Source organism: Crocodylus siamensis, chromosome 1 (assembly GCF_052110815.1).
Source record: "Crocodylus siamensis isolate JL-2025a chromosome 1, ASM5211081v1, whole genome shotgun sequence".
Classification (NCBI taxonomy): domain Eukaryota; kingdom Metazoa; phylum Chordata; order Crocodylia; family Crocodylidae; genus Crocodylus; species Crocodylus siamensis.
Genome location: NC_143395.1, coordinates 77,188,521 through 77,207,722, shown reverse-complemented (window position 1 = coordinate 77,207,722; position 19,202 = coordinate 77,188,521). Strand labels below are relative to the sequence as shown.

The following is a 19,202-nucleotide window of genomic DNA, read 5'->3' as shown; positions in this document are numbered from 1 at the left end:
AGAAGGTGTTTGTTATAATGAAGTTAGTTAAATTTGCAGCATCACAGTAATGAAAAAATGGGTCCTTCTGCTTGAATTGTTAAAAATGGGGTTTGTTATGATGAGGTTGTACTTTTACACTGACATCAAATATTAGCTAAGAAGCAGAAAAGAGACTTTAGCGTGATCAAAATTTGAGAGTGTTCTTCATCAGCACACAACTTAGTAATGTATCTTAAGAACTCTTCTGTAACTTCTTTATTTTTTGTTTCGTTTTCCAGACATGAAAGTTGGAGCTCTGCTGTTAATGGGTATTTGATCCCAATTTGGTCAATCACCAAGGAACATGATACTGCCCTTACAGGTTGAAATGCCTTGAAGACTTTTGGCTCTGCATTCATTCATCCTGAAGCAATGGTTTTCTCTGTATTGTTGACATCTGCCCATTCTGGGACATCAAATGCTACTTTTATTGTCTATGAAAATGTCTATACGAATTTTACTACTCCCCAATTTCAGATTCGTAGTGGCACAACACAGCCATTGAAATACAGTCCAGGTGCCATGGTCACCCCTGAGTTAAGTACTTTCCTAGTGAACACTACAGCTATCCTGCCATCACAAGAAGTTTTCAAGCGCTTGAGTCTGCCGCTCCAGATCATTCTTTCTGCTGCTATGATATTTATAATATTGGTTTCTTTTTTAGGAAACTTTGTTGTCTGCCTCATGGTCTACCAGAAGGCTGCCATGCGATCTGCAATTAACATTCTCTTAGCAAGCCTGGCTTTTGCAGATATGTTGCTTGCAGTGCTGAACATGCCTTTTGCTCTGATAACCATCATTACTACTCGGTGGATTTTTGGGGATATCTTCTGTAGAGTCTCTGCTATGTTTTTCTGGCTGTTTGTTATAGAAGGGGTAGCCATCCTACTCATTATTAGCATTGATAGATTCCTTATTATTGTCCAGAGGCAAGATAAACTGAACCCTTACCGTGCAAAGTTTCTTATAGTTATATCATGGGCTACATCCTTTATTGTGGCTTTTCCATTATCTGTTGGGACCCCTAATCTGCAGATACCCTCTAGAGCCCCTCAGTGTGTTTTTGGCTATTCCACAAGCCCTGGCTACCGGGCTTACGTGGTTATAATCTTGCTTATTTCTTTCTTTATTCCATTCATGGTGATGCTGTACTCTTTTATGGGCATACTCAACACTGTACGCCACAATGCAGTTCGTATCCATAGCCATCCTGACAGCATATGCCTCAGCCAGGCCAGCAAACTTGGTCTCATGAGTCTTCAGAGACCTTTTCAAATGAACATTGATATGAGCTTTAAAACTCGTGCCTTCACAACCATATTGATCTTGTTCATTGTCTTCATAATCTGTTGGGCACCATTCACCACCTACAGCCTTATTGCAACATTCAATGGCCACTTTTACCACAAGCACAACTTTTTTGAGATAAGCACTTGGCTCCTTTGGCTCTGCTACCTCAAGTCTGCACTGAATCCGCTGATTTACTACTGGAGGATTAAGAAATTCCACGATGCATGCTTAGACTTAGTGCCCAAGTACTTCAAGTTTTTGCCACAGCTACCTGGTCATACAAGGAGACGCATTCGGCCTAGTGCCGTCTATGTGTGTGGGGAGCACCGGTCAGCTGTGTAATACTGCAGCTAATAGACATGATGGTTATTTTCTGGGATTATTTGAATATATGTGGTGTTTGTTTATAAAATATGGCTCCTTCAACTGCCATATTGCTGACTTAAGTTTTTCGTTACTTTGTGCAATTTGGAGGAAAACAGTGATTGATTAGAGTTGGTTTACTACCAGAATATAATGTAAACAGAATTACAGATGTTACCTCTAGGATTCAGCTGAAATCCATTCTTTTTTAAAAAAATTACATTTGTAATACTTGTCAGGTTTATGCTTACTAAGCCTGCAATTGCATCTAATTGTAGGGTTTTTTATGCTGCTAAGGTACAGTATATTAAGATGGTGTAATTTTTCTGAATATGTTGCTGCTTTCTGTCAAGATATTAGAGCCAAAAAGTTTAATTTAATTTTAACAAGTTAAGAGTTTTGGTGATGGCATTGGAAAACTTTTTTTTCCCTTTTAATATTTCAGTTAATATTTTGTGCACTTTACAAACTTGATACAAAAATCTACTCTGAATATTTTGTTACCAGTTGAGAGAGTTTTTTGGATGTTGATTATTTGACATGTTATAGTGTTGCTTTAATGAAAGACCTGCTTAGCCCTAAGGAGGGCAATTACTTGTTGGTGCACTTATAATTAAAACAACTGATTTGCTGGGTTTTATTTCTGAAAATTGACCAAATTATGACATTTACTCCTCATAAATTTTAGATTACTGTGGGCAGAGCATGGACACACAATTAAAAGGTAGATTATCGTGCCCCAAAGGTCATGCAATTTTTGGAAAAGGTGGGTCTGCACAAAAATGGGCATTTTTTTATTATTGTACACATTTAAATATTTTTTCTGCTTACAAACCATCCAAAACTTAAGTGATATGTCCAAAAGTTAAGTTGGAAATTATGGCTCTCATCCTGCCACTTACAATGTGTGGGCAGACAGCTGTTCTTAGATAGAGCCCTAATGACGTTGGTATGGCTACATATAGATGAAATAGATGAAACTTTGTACCTAAGGTGAAACCTTGTGTTCTGAATGGTAGAATTGGGATGCAGTAAGATGTGTCCAAAAATTGGAACAGCTGTTTTTGTTTGTTTGTTTGTTTTTAAAAACCAAACAAACCCCTGAACCATGTTTTGGATGAGGCACTAATAAACTCCTTTACCTAAAGATTGGCTATAGACTTCCAAATCTTTAACAAACAAAATAAAATCTTTTAGTTAGTTTGATTTTGTTTCTTATCATAAGAAGAAGTTGGGAATTAATAATGGACAAGAGTTAGAGGGGTTGAGTAAGTTAAATTTCCTATCTTTTATCTGGGTTTTTTTTGTTGTTGTTGTTGCTTTTCTTTACCCTCTTCCACCACAGTGCCTGTTGTCTTGCTGACTTGCTCTGGAATATTACTTGTAAGATAAAGTAGCTCACAGAGCTGAGACTTCTCTCCCGGGAATGCCAATTAGCACCAGGCACTGACATAGCTTTTCCTGATATCCACCTTGAAAACATTCATTTTTATTTGAGAATAAGAAAAATGTTGGTGGATTTCAGGCAATGACAGTAATCCATATATAAATTGAATAAGCTTCTACATGAGTGGTGGATAAAGTAAAGCATTAGGGCTGTTAGCCACATGTAACCCCTTTGTGAGGCATCAGGGCATGGGGGGGGCATGTCCCCCCCCCTCCCCTCGACAGGGTCCTCCCAGTGGCAGCGGCAGTGCCTGTGGGAGCTCACCAGCTTCTCTCCCGCCAGCATTGGTGGTGGTGGTGGCTCCTGCAGGAGCTTACCTGCAGGTGCCCCCCTAGACTCAGGAGGCACCAGTCACCCATGCATCAGGGTGTGCAGAGGGGAAACGTAGGAGAACTTGTCTCTTATAAGTATGGTCTCTTTGGGGTTGTGTTTGAGCATGGGAAGAATTAATTGTCCCTTTTTTCAGGTTGGGGCAGGAATGAACAGAGGCTTTTCTGGGAGTTTCTGCATAAGGATTTGGGATTAAGAGTGTAAAGGATATGTCTTGTTTTGTGTTACTACTTGTTATCTGAGCCCAGGTAAGCAGTATGTATTTAAGGTCTAGAGTGGCTTTTATGAAGCTAATTATCGAAGGGCTAAGATTACTCTAAATCTTATCTTGAAAACATTCATTCTTATTTGAGAGTAAGAAAATGTTATGTAGATTTCAGGCAATGACAGTAATCCATACATAAATTGAATAAGCTTATATATGAGTGGTGGATAAAGTAAAATACTAGGACTGTTAATCGCATGTAACCCCTTTATGAGGCATCAGGGCATAGGGGGAGCACAGGGGGGTCACTCTTATAACCCAAAATATTAAAAAATATATTTTCTTATACTTTGGACATGTGAAAGTAAGAATTTTTGCCTTGATTGATTTCATGCCATTTTTCCTTTTTGAGTTATTTACTCTTTTCTTCTCTGAAAACTACATAATGGGAGTATACACTTTCTACCACTAGCAGAATAGAGATTTATTTCCCCCCTCAGAGATGTAAAACTGGTTTGAATGGCTATAAGAATTCAAACTTTGGGGCAAAGCATCCACGCCAGAAGACAGGCGGGTGATCCAAGCTGACCTGGACAAGCTCAGCAAATGGGCAGACGAGAACCTCATGGTGTTTAACACCGAAAAATGCAAGGTTCTCCACCTTGGAGGAAAAACCTGCAGCATCCTTATAGGCTCGGCAGTGCTACGTTGGATAGCACTACAGAAGAAAGAGACTTGGGGGTCATCATTGACCACAAGATGAACATGAGCCTGCAATGCGATGCTGCGGCTAGTAAAGCGACCAAAACGCTGGCTTGCATCCATAGATGCTTCTCGAGCAAATCCCAGGACGTCATTCTCCCCTTGTACTCGGCCTTGGTGAGGCTGCAGCTGGAGTACTGCGTCCAGTTTTCGGCTCCACAATTCAAAAAGGATGTGGAGAAGCTTGAGAGAGTCCAGAGGAGAGCCATGCGCATGATCAGAGGTCAGGAAAACCGATCTTACGATGATAGGCTGAGAGACATGGGACTCTTTAGCCTGGAAAAGCGTAGGCTCAGGGGTGATCTGATGGCCACCTATAAGTTTATCGGGGTGACCACCAGGATCTGGGGGAACGTTTGTTCACCAGAGCGCCCCAAGGGATGACTAGGTCGAACGGTCACAAACTCCTGCAAGACCGTTTCAGGCTGGACATAAGGAAGAAATTCTTTACTGTCTGAGCTGCCAAGGTCTGGAACAATCTGCCAGCGGAGGTGGTTCAAGCACCTACTTTGAACAGCTTTAAGAGCAAATTGGATGCTTATCTTGCTGGGATCCTGTAACCCCAGCTGACTTCTTGCCCTTTGGGCAGGGGGCTGGACTCGATGATCTCCCGAGGTCCCTTCCAGCCCTAATGTCTATGAAATCTATGAAATCTATAAGGTGAAGGGAGGTGGATGAGCAATCCAGTGAGGTTTATGAAAGTATCCTTTGAGGAAGATGGGGAACCTGATCTTTTGGGGGTTTCCTAAGCTCTGATCTGTGCTAGCTGTGAAGTAGAAATTGTATCTGTGAAAATATCTTGGGCCCAAATTGAAATGTGCTTTTAATTCCAATATTCAATCTATTAACGCACGTGAAGAGAAGACCCTACTGCACAAAATTCAGAGGTGACTTACATGTGGTATAATATACACATTTAATAGTTTAGGAGTTGGGAGGTTGGCAGAAATAGTGTTCATCTAACAGGAGGAGGCAGAATATGGCATGTGTGGTTTGCTTGGTACATAAATTACACCATTTGGCCTATTGTGTCTAATTTTGTTGTTTTAGAGCAGTGCCTTGTTAGTGGCAGTTTAATTCCTAGGGTCAAGCTGAAGATTAGTCAACTGTTTAATCTCACTGATCATGAGTTTGCAAACACAAGCATGACCTTACTCACTTTTGTTAAGTTGTCCAAGAGGGCCATTTTGCAAAACACTTCAGTAGAGTGGACCAATTAGGGATTTTTACAATCGATGTTTCATTTTTTTTTATTTGACTTGGGAATTCAAGTAGTCTTCTTGCTCTCCAAATATAATGCACATTACTGAAATGTGTGTTCCTTTTTTCTTTAATATAAAAAAAGTCATTGGTATGGAAGATCAAAATGTATTTTCAACTATTTTGCAGTTATAGTGATGTTCAGTCAAAGCATGATGCTTTCATAACTTTCATTTGTACAAATCTGTTGCTAAAATGGTTTTTTGTACTTAATGGATATTGCATAGTCTTTGACAGTTTTTTTCCTACTTTATGTAAAGATATTTATCCATATAGAAAAGAAAAATGTTGTCTCATCTCTTTCTGTTGATTTTTTCACTTGTATACTTTTATAATTTCATTTACTTGGGCTTATGCTTAAATAACTGCCAGATCTTAATGTTCTTTTTAGGCTCTTTTGGGATATATATATATTTTTTAATTCTCAAGTCATGCAACATTGCCCTCCTTGAAAGACATTGGTTTATTTTTATGGGAAAGAAAACTTTAGAGCTCATACTTGTTGCAGCTGAAATGGTAAAGAATTTCTAACAAGTCCATTTTTCCAGGAGTCACTATTTTGCCATTTAATAACTTGTTTATTTAATTTTTTTGAACAGTAGTAATTTAACTATGTGGAGAAACCTTGAATTTATTGTTTTCAAAACAAACTGTTAAATAGAACTGTGTTGTATTTTCTGTACATATCCTACCCAGGAAAATAATTGAAAAACTGAAAAGGAAAATAAACATGAATATTTTCCAAAATATAGAAGAAGTCTTTCATTAATAAATTATGTCCACATGTACAAGAAGGCCCTTCAAAATATCTGTTGCTTTAAATATCTGAATTTTTTTTATATTCAAACACTTTAAAATGTTCTTTATAATTTGTATAACAAATACTGATTTTTTTTCAGAAATGTAAATGAAAATATTGCATAGTATTCTTGTATAGTTTCTTGTATGGTAATTTTATAGCAAAATGATGGTCTGCCAAAACTGTGATGGAGATGCTGTTAGTGTATCAGAAAGAAATGTCAGTATTTCCACTGAAGAGAAGGCTGAAAGCCTTAAGAATATGAAACTTTCTTTTTATTCCATGTAAAGTAGGTATGTTGCCTTTTAGCTATTCTAAGTAATTAAAATCATATTATTGTGGAATAAATAGAACATATGCCACAGGCAGGGGTACAAGTGTGGCATGAATAATTTCCACACCAGATAATGACCTTTATGATTCAGTTACTGCCTGTTTTTTAAGTGATGGATTATTCCCTTCACTAGTAGAAATAAAAACAGCACTGAATTGGATGATGAGCATCTTGGGAGTGTTGCAAGGACTTTCAGTAAGTTCACAGTTTAAATGAACTTCTGCCACTAATTTTAGAAATGACAGAGAATCAAGGCAGAAGTGCTGCTGAAAAGTAGCTGTCTGCTTGCTGGAGTGCTGCCTTGCCTACACACAGAGCCAACCCTAGGGGGATGCGGGGACTGGATCAAATCAGCTTGTGTGGGGCCCTCTTAACACTCTGCGGGGCTGTGGGACCTTTGCAAAGGGGGGGGGGGGTGTCTCCATGCTTCTTCTGTGGTGTGGGGCTGAGCTGCCAGCTCCAGGTTGGCCCCATGGGAGGGGCTGTGGCTGCTCCACCTGGCTCCGCAGGACCCCCCCCCCCGCATAGCATGGGGCCTGGGGCAGTTGTCTCAATTCATCGTACCCTAGGGATGGCTCTGCCCACACACTCAAACACTGTGAATGGTTCTAAAGTTCTTAAGATGCTCCTCAATAACTTTAGCTACATGAGGAATGAAATCTGAGTCTGAGAGACTTTGCCATTGAATTTAGTGAAACTAAATTTCTTAAAATGTTCCATCAGATTCTGGTTTATTTTGGGTACTAATGAATGTGAGCATGCTAGTTTGAACAGGGATCTACAGCCATTTTAAGGAGGAGGTTTGAACCAGTGTGAGAGCCATTAGGCTCATCTTGGTTTATGTGGCTATATATGATGTATGTGGATTGTAGATTATGTTCACATTGGTACACTGTAAATTAACAAACTATTTAAAATAAGCTTAACTGCCTTTGACTTCTACAGAACTACAACAGCATATACTTAAGGGCTTCTCCGGACCTGGCTCATACACTATACATTGTGCAGTATTGGTCCCCTTTATAAATTTGCTGGGTAGAAAATATGATGAAATAACATATATTTCAAGAGAGCTGATAACATTTTTGACACGATAACTTGATCATAGAACTAACTTCAGCTAGCTGTATAAAAGTTATACAAAAAATCTAGTAATAAAAAAACTGAAAAAATCTAGTAATCTTGTTCATTTCAAAATAAAACAAGTTGGAATGCCCCTTCTTCTTTAACTTGATGTTATTGTTAGAAACAAATCAAGATGTTATTGGTAGAATCAAAATTGTGACAGCGTGGGGCCAGGGTTTCCATCGGGATCCACCCCAACAGCGCTGGCAGGGCATGTGGCTGAGCAGGGAAGGGCTCTGCTGCTGGAGCTGGGATCTTGCAGTGGTGACAGCATGGTCCAGGGCCAGGGCAGAGTTGCAATCTGCAGCCTGCACACTCATTCCTGGGGCAGTGTGCAGGCAGCTGAGCCCCAGCTCTGGACCATGCTATCACCACTGCAAGATCCCAGCCCTGGAGCAGCTCCCTGCCCAGCTGTGTGCCCTGCTAGTGTCACTGGGACTGATCTCTGTGGAAACCCTGGGCCCATGCTGTCACAGCCCTTCCAATGCTGGAGTCTCTATGGAAACTGGCTGCAGCAACACAGGTGGGGGCTGCTGGGAAATGGACCCGATCTCCCACAGGCCAGACTTTGTCTACCCCTGAGCTAGACTATTCTCAGTGGTGGCAGATGACAGAACAAGGAGCAATGATCTCAAGTTGCAGCAAGGGAAGTTTAGGTTAGATGTGAGGAAAAAACCTTCTCATTAGGAGGGTAGTAAAGTACTAGAACAGTTTATGCAGCAAGGCTGTGGAATTTCCATCCTTGGAGGTTTTTAAGACCCAGGTAGACAAAGCCTTGGCTGGGGTGGTTTGGTTGGGGATGGTCCTGTTTTGGGCAGGGGATGACCTCCTGAAGTCCCTTCTAACCCTAATTGTTTATGATTTTATTGAGATCCTTTACTTTCCTAGTAGTCTCTGTGTGTAGACAAGCCTTTTGTGAGATATTTTTGGTTTCCCAGTTTCTGTGGATCGCTACCAGAAAGACGTGTCAGAACTTAGATTTTTTTAAAAATCTCAGTACTTAATATTATTCATAAAATGTTGCTATACTTATTAGTAAAAGTTGTAATAGTTGAACCAGATAGGTATATAGAAACAATAGTCTTCAGAAATGGCAAATATTGCAGATAAGTGAGGCAATATATATAAATTCTGAGCAGAATGTGTTTCTGAGCAGAATGTGTTTGCCAGTGTCTAAATATTAGTATGTAGGTGAGGAACATGGCAACAAAGAGACGATCATACTTCTAGCTCTAATTGGCATTGTGCCTCAAGCAATCACAGCTTTGAAAACCTGCACTGGAGACTTGGAATAAAATTAGTTCAGCAACACCACAAGATGGAATTTTCTTCTTCCACCTTGACTTCCCCCTTGTTTCTAAAAATGTTATATCAAAACCTAAAGATTTTCTCCAGTTACTTAAAACTAGATCCACAAGGCTGATTTGAAAGTTGTGTTTTTTAGTGTTTTACTATGTAACTTTTGGGAATGACAACATCAAAGTTAGGTACTTATTCTATCTATAGAATGCATTGAGAAATGGGGTTCCTAAGAATGGGGTTCCCATCAGGCAGCAAACTGCTGATTTACCTCAACTAGCCAACTGGAGATGCTGATGCTGTCATGATTTCTTCTATGCTCTTAGACTTGGACACTATACCTCCTCCTGCCTGTGATTCATAACCCCAATCTCCTGGAGTTATGCCTGTCTTTGAGCAGCTGGAAGACAGAACTGATCCTCTATTTGAAGCAGGTGTAGTGGTGGTGATCCTTCCTCTCTTTAGCCAAATTGTTCAGTGGTTAGAGAATTTACTCGGGATGTGGCAAATGCATCTATTTCAGTACTCTGTGGGCATTTTGACTTGCATCTCTCACCCTTCAGGTGCACTCTTCTAATTGCCAGGCCGTAGGATATTTATAGGAAGTGGTTGAGGTATGCATTCAGTCCCTCTTATGGAAGATTTTCCATTTTGTATTGTCAAATTAAATTGGACATGAGAGAGTGAGTGCGCAAGACAGAAATTCTTTCTAACTTATTGGTTAGGGCAGTCACTAGGTGGGGAGAAGTTGGGTTCACTTGTCTGCTCCTATAATAATAAATTGCTATTTAATTTCATAGATTTCATAGACATTAGGGCTGGAAGGGACCTCGGGAGATCATCGAGTCCAGCCCCCTGCCCAAAGGGCAAGAAGTCAGCTGGGGTTATAGGATCCCAGCAAGATAAGCATCCAATTTGCTCTTAAAGCTGTTCAAAGTAGGTGCTTGAACCACCTCCGCTGGCAGATTGTTCCAGACCTTGGCAGCTCAGACAGTAAAGAATTTCTTCCTTATGTCCAGCCTGAAACAGTCTTGCAGGAGTTTGTGACCGTTCGACCTAGTCATCCCTTGGGGCGCTCTGGTGAACAAACGTTCCCCCAGATCCTGGTGGTCACCCCTGATAAACTTATAGGTGGCCATCATAATAAAACAATTGATATACTGTGTAAGATAGTGAAATATTCAGTAGAACAGATGCCTATACCCAGCTTCTACCCTCCAGGTGATTGCTTTAATTACTAAGCTATAGAATCAGGCTAATACTTGTGTGCTGTCTCTGAGTATTAAAGCATATTGATTTTTCTGAATATTTGACTATTCTGTGCAAAGTGGAATGGCTTTAATAGGAGGGATTGATTGATTCTATTTCAAATTATTAGTCTGATCTTGTTTTAGACCTCAGGTCTGGTGTGGACCCCCCAGTTGTCCATTGTGCTCTAGCAGTTGCAGAAGATCATTCACTTGCTCAGGGGATCTTTATTACTTGAGCTGTTCACCATTGTTGAAAATAAGGTGGTTCTTGCCCCATCAAGATTTTTCATGTTGAAAACTTGGGACTAACAGAATAAGGCAGTTAGCTAAATAAGGTTTTAAGTATCTCCAGTTTACTGTCACTTTAGATCTGGAAATGTTATGTGAGAAAATTGTCTAAGTCCCTTTGTGAATCTCAGCCTTAGAAGTTTTGCTCGTCTCCCCCCTAGTTTTCTTGCAGTTGCTGATAATGTGGTACAGGTATGTTAAAGATGACATGGAGCCTTTTGGCAGTGTATTCTATTCTCTGTCTACACGGTGGGTACTTTTACATGTGCTATTAATGCTATAAAGTCTTAACTGCACAGTTAGTCTTCCCTGGGAGCACATCTACACATGCTCTCCATTGGGATCAAATCTGCTCCTAATGGGAGAAGCCCAGTACAGGGTTGCTCCTACCCTGCTCTGCCCCCCTGAAGCAACCAGGAGGAGCTCCAGACTCCCCCCAGGGTGCACACAAGGTCAGGAGAGCTCCTGCTGGCTGTAATGGCAGCTGTCTCCTTGCCCTGTATACATCAGGAAGGTTCCTGATGTGCAGGGGGCCAGGAGACAGCTGCCACTGCAGAGCTCTCCCAGTCCTGTGCCCAACTCACCTTCCCCTATGCAGCTCAGGGCTGCTCAGCTTCCAACTCCTTGTGGGAGCTGGGAGCTGAGCAGCACTGGGGAAGTTCCTTGTTCCTCTGCCCCCTAGTGTTGGGGCTAACTGGGAGCAAATTTTTCAAATTTATGGAGGAGTTTTGCAGTTCTACACATGCTACTGGCTGTGTCTACGGGTGCTATTAATTTGAAGAAAAAGACTGCGCAGCAAGCCTACTGGAGGAGCATGTCTCTTGGGAGTGGATTTAGCCAGTTGCTGGGGCAGGAGGACATTGTCTTGGCCAGGCTTCAAGGTTGGAGCCTACCCTGGCAGCAAGCAGCTCCCGTGGGACGGCATTATTCTCCCACCCTCTGCTGTTCCCTGGGCTGACCAGGGGCAAATTTGCTCTTGGTCCACCTTTTGCAAGTGGGCTACTGTTCAGTCACTGCTGCGTGGTTAATTTGCAAATACAGGTAGCAAATTAACCTCACAGTTGACTAATTGGCTGTGCATTAAGCATCTGCACATGTAGATGGTGACACTTTTTACCATGCCATTAGTAAACTGCACGTTAACATGTCTCATGTAGATGTGCCCACTTGTGTAATAATATCTACTGCACAGTTAACTTACTACCTGTATGTACAGGGTAGTAGCTAACTACACAATAGACTAATTTACTGCAAAGTACATGGTATGCATGTGTAGATGGTGATGCTTTTACTACACAGTAGATAAGTTTACTGAGCAGTAAGGTGTTTCATGTAGATTTACCCACAGACTCTGGCAAGGTAGCTTAAGGTGTGGTGTCAAATGGCTTTAATTCACGTTATCTTAATTCAGGCAAATTAAAACCATTTTTCTTTTGAATTAGTATGTCAGTGCTTTAACTAATGAACTGTAACTTCACAGCTTTAATTAATTTGTTTGAACTTTTCTGCTTGCCCCTGTGTAGATGACACTCCTGTTGAAATTAAGTAATTTTAGAACCTCATTTCATGTATAATAGCTAAATTCTTGCTAGATTTATTTTTGTGTATGACAGTTCCTTTGTTATAAATTAACCTCAATTATTCTTAATGCAATTAAGTATTAAATGCATAATATTGAGCAAAATTGAATTATAAGAAAAAAAAATTAAATTATATTTCTTTTTTACCTGACAATGGTGTTAAGAAAGTTCAGTTTCGATGTATGGGGAATTGAGGGACTTCCCCTCTAGATTAGAAGGCCAGAAGGGACTGTTGCAATAGTTGTCCTGACCTTACATAGAACATAATCATTTCTCAAATTAATTCTTCTGTGAACTAGGGCATATATTTTACATGCATGGTTGTCCAGGTAAGCTCAGATGCTGGTAGAAAGCATCTTAAAATTATTTTTAAAAGTAAAAAAAATAGCCTTTTGAAGACATTATTGACTTCTATACTTCAACTTTGGTCAATATTGTTGGTGTTCATTCTGGAAGGTTGGCTTTTCAAATTGACTTTCTCAAAGGAGTTCATTATCTTGAAACCTGTGACTAATAAGAGATGTTGTGTGCTTTTGAAGTTCAAGGTAATTTCCAGGAAGGTTACCATTACTAAGCAACGGATTCTGTGGAGTGTCTCCTGAAGGGCGAAAGCTACAGCATGAACAAAGAAGTAAAACAAAATCCAGCACAAGAAAAGATGAAGAATGAGAGGGTGATTTAAATGATATCGTTCTAGGGAAAGATCACTCATGGCTTAAAGAACATACAGCTCATCTGTCCAGAAGCCGGCTTTCCTGAGATTGGTTCCCAACTGTAGAAGAACTCGCCTAGGAACTAACTTCACTGCCTTTTGCTCCAAGTGCAAGGCATATGTCTTTGACCTTGCCTTCCCTAATATAAACCCATAGCTGCATACAAATCTAAAAATCAAACTCAACATGCTGCCAAAAAGTACTATAACTTTCACACAGTTTTTCTGAAGAGTGTAACTTTATAACAAAAGTTAATTACGTTGCTTGATGAATTGCTGAAATGGGCTCAAACAGTAAACTAACACCTGCATAGAAAAAACAAAATGCTTGATACTTGAATGATAATGTCACTTTTCAGTATTGGTTTGTTGTATACCTTTAGTAAGTTAAGAGACAATGCTTTGACAATGGAGCCTTACTGGAAGTTGAGAGTAGTACTGACCTTTTGATATTTGGGTGCCTCTTTTGCCTTTGTTCCAGTGATCAAATACTACACCTTGATGAGAGAGCCAAAAATTTTTTTTTTTTTAAATGATTTGGATTTTTTTGCATGATTTATTTGGACCTTGTCCCTGTCTTTTTTGTGTTTTTAATATGAGCAAATGTTCAAATGATCCAGTGTACTGGCACACATTTTGCTTGAAGTGAGTTTCAGTATTCATAGCAAAAATGTTTTCTCATCCTGTCAAGTGAGAATATGGGCAGAGGAACAATTTACCACTAAAAAGAAGAGTATGGTTCCAGCATCTGACCAGCTCCACATTAGCTATTGTGCATGCTCTTATCCTGCAGCAAATTTACTTGGAATAGTATGTTACTATGATTTAGCTTCTATTTATTGTAGCACAGAAATGTGCACACACAAAGCTACCGCAGAGCAACTTACACATGGTAAAGCCCTTCCCCACTTTTACCTGCTAGTAAGCTATTTATATGTCCATACTCTAAGGAAAGCAATACCCCATAATTCAGAATGCATTTTGAATAATTAGGATCAAGCAAGAAAGTAAAATATTTATAATAATTTAATCAATTTTAACAATGAACATACCCAAAGAAACGGAATATTCATAATTGGATTGTAAGAGGAAGAAACTGCAGTATATTTGTCACGTTACTTCCCTTAGTCTTATTAGAAGTAGACTTCCAGGGTTAAGGACACTGACCAGAAGGCTCATGTGACAGATTTACAGGTTTGTTTGTTTGTTTGTTTGCTTGGGTTTTTTTTAGTATTTCTGGTTGAAATGCCTTCATGTTGCAGACCTTGATTTCCCTAAGTTCACAGTATTCAAAACTTGCTGAATAAGGAAAGAAGCATTAACAGAGTCTTCACCAGGACCTAGAATTGCTTGTGTGGGGTGAGACCAGATGTACCTCCAGGCACAAAGGAATTAAAGAGCTGTGTTGATGCTTCAGGTAGGCATGGTACACAACCTGTGGAGGAGACTCCCCAGAGGCTGAGAAAGCAGACACAGGTCCATCACAATGGATGGACCAGCCATAAAAGCAGTGTATTGGCTGGGGATCTCGGGGGCATCTGCAGAAAAGCAACAGACAGGCTGATTTGGGGGTACTCAGGGGCTATATGGCCTGGAGAGAGAACAGCTGAGCTAATTTCAGGGGTGCTCAAGGCTGTGCATATGGACTGGGGACAGAGGAACTGGTTAACCCTTGGAAGGGGACAGGGTCATCTTGCTGCATGGCTTCTGCCCCAATATTGAAGAGGAGCTGTCTATTTTGCTGCTTGGAACTTGAGGTGTGCCCCTTTCCCCTTTTGAAGGGTAAAGTCCATCTCACTGAAGAATGGTGGTGGAGAAGCAGGGAGGGACATGGCTCCCTCCCTACCCTAGAAGCCATGTCTGGCTGGCTTCAGGGAGTGCTCAGAGAGACCAGACACGGCTGAATGTGCCACGCAAATGTTCCCAGGGGGAATCCATGACAACTTATTCCTAATATAGAATGTGGAAATTTTTCTGGAAAAAAGCATTTGTTTTAGATTATTTGGCACCATCCTATCAGGTTTTATTTTTAATGAAATTTTATAGAGCTCATCATTTCTTAATTCATTCTTTCTCCCTTTAATACCTTGTATGAGAAGGAATTTTTACTACCCTAATTTTTACAGGTTGGGAAGCATGGCTTAAGAGAAATGTAATGGCTAGATCCACAACAGGGTTGAGGTGCAAAAGTATAAAATTTAAATGCATGCAATTTTTATTCTGTTGCTGTCTAACTCTGAAATTGCCTAAAGCCCATAAATACCTAAGTTTTGGTAAGTAAATTTCCAAGACACCTAAATGTCTGCTTTTTGGGGTATGGACAAAAACATACTTGATGTAGTTTTACACCAGTTTGAATTCATAAAGCAGCTGCACAATTGTTTCAGTCTGCTTTCTCAGTATGCTGTCTAAAATGGAGCCGTGGTGACTGACTGTGTAAGAACATGAATTTTGGGACTGTTTGTCCTATTCTTAGCAGGTGACTGAGAGCTGTCAGAGAAGGAAGAAATCTGTGACAGCAATGAGGATTTGCCTGTTTCAGGACCATCTGCTGCTATTTCTGAGCAGGGCAGCTGAGCATGGAAGAGTTGGAAAAGGGTATTGCTCAGACATAGGATGATCTGCAGTGATGTAAGATTTATGATGTGCAAAGCCATAGTCCTTGATCTGCATGTAGCTGGCCCTGGAGCTTAAGGCAGACCCCCACCTGAGTTCCTTTGACAGTGGACAATTGGCTGATGGGAGCTATTTGGACAATGGTAAACTCCAACTGTTACCCCTCTGTAGCCAACTTGGTTGAAGTGGGCAAGTTACTACTGAAACAGCTGTTTAGAGTTATGCACAGCTTGCATGATGGTGCTCACCTTGAGCTTCCTTATGCCAACCAATACTTGGGAAATCACTGATGGATTTCCCTGCTCTCCAGTATTACTGGTATGATTGACTACATGCATACCGTGGCCCTTTGCTCTACCTGCAATAATCAGAAGGGTTATTTCTCTGTTAAGATGCAGGGCATCATAGGTACTCAATGGTGGTTTCACTCATATCATTCTTGAATGGTCCAGGAAAGTGCACGAGGCAAGGGACTTTCCAGCCTGTCTCCTTTATGAGGCAAGGACTTTTGTATATTACCAAAGTATATAAGATTTACCATTTCCTACTGAATCTGGGCAATCCCATTAGCCTGTGCCTCTCCTACCTGATGAGGCCTGATGTGTGATATAAGGTTTCCCTGCCAGTTGTGGTTCTCAGTGGATGCTAGCTCTAGTGTCTCATACACTGTGACAACCATTAAGCCTCTAACTCCCAACTGTCCCCTACTGATCTACCAGACTTATTTTTGTCATTGAACTTGCCATCACTGTGCTAGTAAGTTGAAAGAGTCCAGCCTAACCCTGAGTATTTTCCACCTTCTCTTTAGGAAGCCAAATGTACCATCAAGGTAACTCCTACAGTGATGAAAGAAATATTCCTTCCTGGCATACAGATGAGGAAAAGCCTCAGTTTGCAACTTAAACTCTTTCTCACACCCTCCTATACTATCTTTAGTCAAAGTAATTATGTTTAAAGAAATTGATAGGAAAATAAAGATTCTTGAATTTTACAAATAATCAAATTAACTATGCAAACATAGGGGAATAGAATCCCTTTAAAAAGTAGAGGGAAGGGAGAAATAAATTGGATGGGATGGGTAAATCTGTTTCCTCCTTACAAAACTTTGTCATTGGTGGCATGGAGGGAAATAGCTTCTGCAGTGTCCAAGGGTTTTAGGAGTAGAATGATGTGGAATGTGGGTAGTATGTGTGTTGTAGCATCACAGGAGGAGGGCTCACAGGGCTGGGATCTGTGTAGAGAGATGTGTAGCCCTATCCATTTATGACTAATGGTGCAGCTTCCAGAAACTGGGTTTAGCAGCTGCTAGATGAGGGCTGGACCATCTTAACCCACCAAGAAAAGAGGTGGTGGGTAGCTGGGGAAAAACACTTGGAGCTGGTTGTGATGCACAGTGGGGCTGCTTCTGATAACTTGAGGGTTGTTGCTGAAAAGCTGAGATATGGTGATGGACTTCTACCCCCAGGCACTGGCAGTTTAAGATTATTTAGCAGCAATGACTGTATTTCTCTCTTTTGTCCAAGACTCACCAGCAGTTCCACTGCTTCTGTTGCCCTGGCAACAGCTTGTTTTATTATCTCCTCTGTCCACTTTGCCTGTACGGTGCCAACACACTTGGCCCATGTGATTGTCTGCATCATCTGGTCAAGTCTGCAGCATGCTGGTGCTTTATCGTGGACCTCCTGCTCTTCAGGATCCCCTCCTTCATCCTCCTCCTGTTCTTCTGTAATGCAGTGATTCTGTAATGCATTGCAGCCCATGGTCCTGCCCAGTTGAAAGGTTGCCAGAGGTTGGCCCTGAGAGAAATGTATCAAGCACTTGTTTTATCCTCACCCTCAGAGATTTTGATAGTCCAGTAATTTCTAGGATGCTGTTGCTGTTCACTTTCCCCTGTTTATGCAGAATCTGGTAACAGAGTTGACTTTTGCAGTGGCCCCTGCAGCCCAGCTATCTTGATGCTTTTCATCAGTGGGACAGGAGAGGTTATGATGTTGTTTATCCCATTTGACACCGTCTAGGTTGCTTGCAGCTCCAGTACAAGATGCATGATTCCTGTGGGGACAGATAGTTGGAGTGGAAGGGAGTGTTGCACCATAGGTGGGTTGTGTGTGTGGGGAGGGTGGAGGGGAGGCAATGCTACTTGGCTTTTTCTTCATTCATCAGGCAGATCACACTGTGGGTGAATGGACTTGGCCAGAAGCATGACTAGCAGTTTTTGTATCCTGGGTTGCAGCAGTGACTGGGGGCAGCAGTGGTGGCTGGGCCACTGGTACTGTCAGCAGTTGGTTGGACCAGCAGTAGCAGCAGCCCAACCAATCTTGCATGCACTTGAAGTCAGCACCTAAGGCTGATGTCCCACTCACCCATGCCTAGTTATGCTACTGGACATAACCCTGGTTCATCACATGAAGGGGTGACAGAGGTACAAATTCACCAATTTCAGGGAATTTGACATTCATTTAAAATATTTAAAAAAATAACCAAATCTTAGAAAAGTAGTCCTGGATGGGACTTCAGGAGGTCATCTAGTCCAACCCCCTGCTCAAGGCAGGATCATCCCTAACTAAAACAGGTAAGTATTTTCCTAACCTGCTCTTAAAAACTTTTGAGAAATGAGGATTCCACAGCCTCTCTGGGCAGCCTGTCCTAATGTTTAACCATCTTCATAGTGAGAAAATTCTTTATAATATCCAACCTGAATTTCCCATGTCACAATACTCTCTCTCCTCCTTATAACCACTTGCCAAATAGTTGGAGATAGTTAGCAAATCACCTGTCAGTCTTTTCAGCTACAAACTAAATGATCCCAGTTCTTTCAACCTTTCATGTTTCTCAGGCTACTAATTATTTTTGTTGCTCTCTATTGGATTCTTGTACACTTTTTTTTTTAAAGCAAGCTGCCCGAAGTGGGACACGGTACTTCAGATGATGCCTCACTTGTGCTGAATAGAGTGGAAGAAACACTTCCCTTGATCTGCAACTGATATTTCTATTAATACAACCAGTATTCTACTAGCCCTTTTTGCAACAAGACTGCACTATTGACTCATATTCTGTTTATGGACCACTAAGCACCAGGTCCTTTTCTGCTGTACTGCTACTAGTCCTTCCCTAGTCTGTCATGTGTCCCTCTACCTAAGATCTCTTGAGTATATATTGAAAACATTTTATGGAAGCGGCATGTTGACTGCCCTGGTTCCCCCGTTTTACCTGTGGTAAGTTAGGGTGATAGGTCTGTGTCGTGTCAGGATTGACAGTAGTTTTATGTAGAATTTAAGACTATAGGATGGTTTGTATAGAGATGATCCTGCCTCAGGCAGGGGGTTGGACTAGGTGATTTCCAACCCTACTTCTTTATGATTCTGTGCATACACAGGGCTTTAATAAGTTCTTATGTGATGGCATTAAACCACTACCCAGTACTCAACATGGTATAAACATTCCTGTCTTATGATGGAAAGAAATGTTTCCTTTTTTTACTCTTCAGATTTTCACACTTGTCTTTCAAACAGGTCAAACAA

At 40.9% G+C, this 19,202-nt stretch overlaps 1 protein-coding gene across 3 annotated transcripts in view; it reads left to right on the top strand.

Moving 5' to 3' along the window:
* GPR63 (G protein-coupled receptor 63) overlaps positions 1-3,786 on the top strand; it is a 33,474-nt gene extending 29,688 nt beyond the window's left edge. For all 3 annotated transcript variants that reach the window (XM_090037102.1, XM_090037112.1, XM_090037122.1), the window contains one exon: positions 261-3,786. In XM_090037102.1, coding sequence (XP_089893228.1) covers positions 394-1,653 — 1,260 coding nt within the window. In that variant the 5' untranslated portion in view covers positions 261-393 and the 3' untranslated portion in view covers positions 1,654-3,786. The remainder of the gene's footprint in view (positions 1-260) is intronic.
* The last annotated feature ends 15,416 nt before the right edge of the window (positions 3,787-19,202 follow it).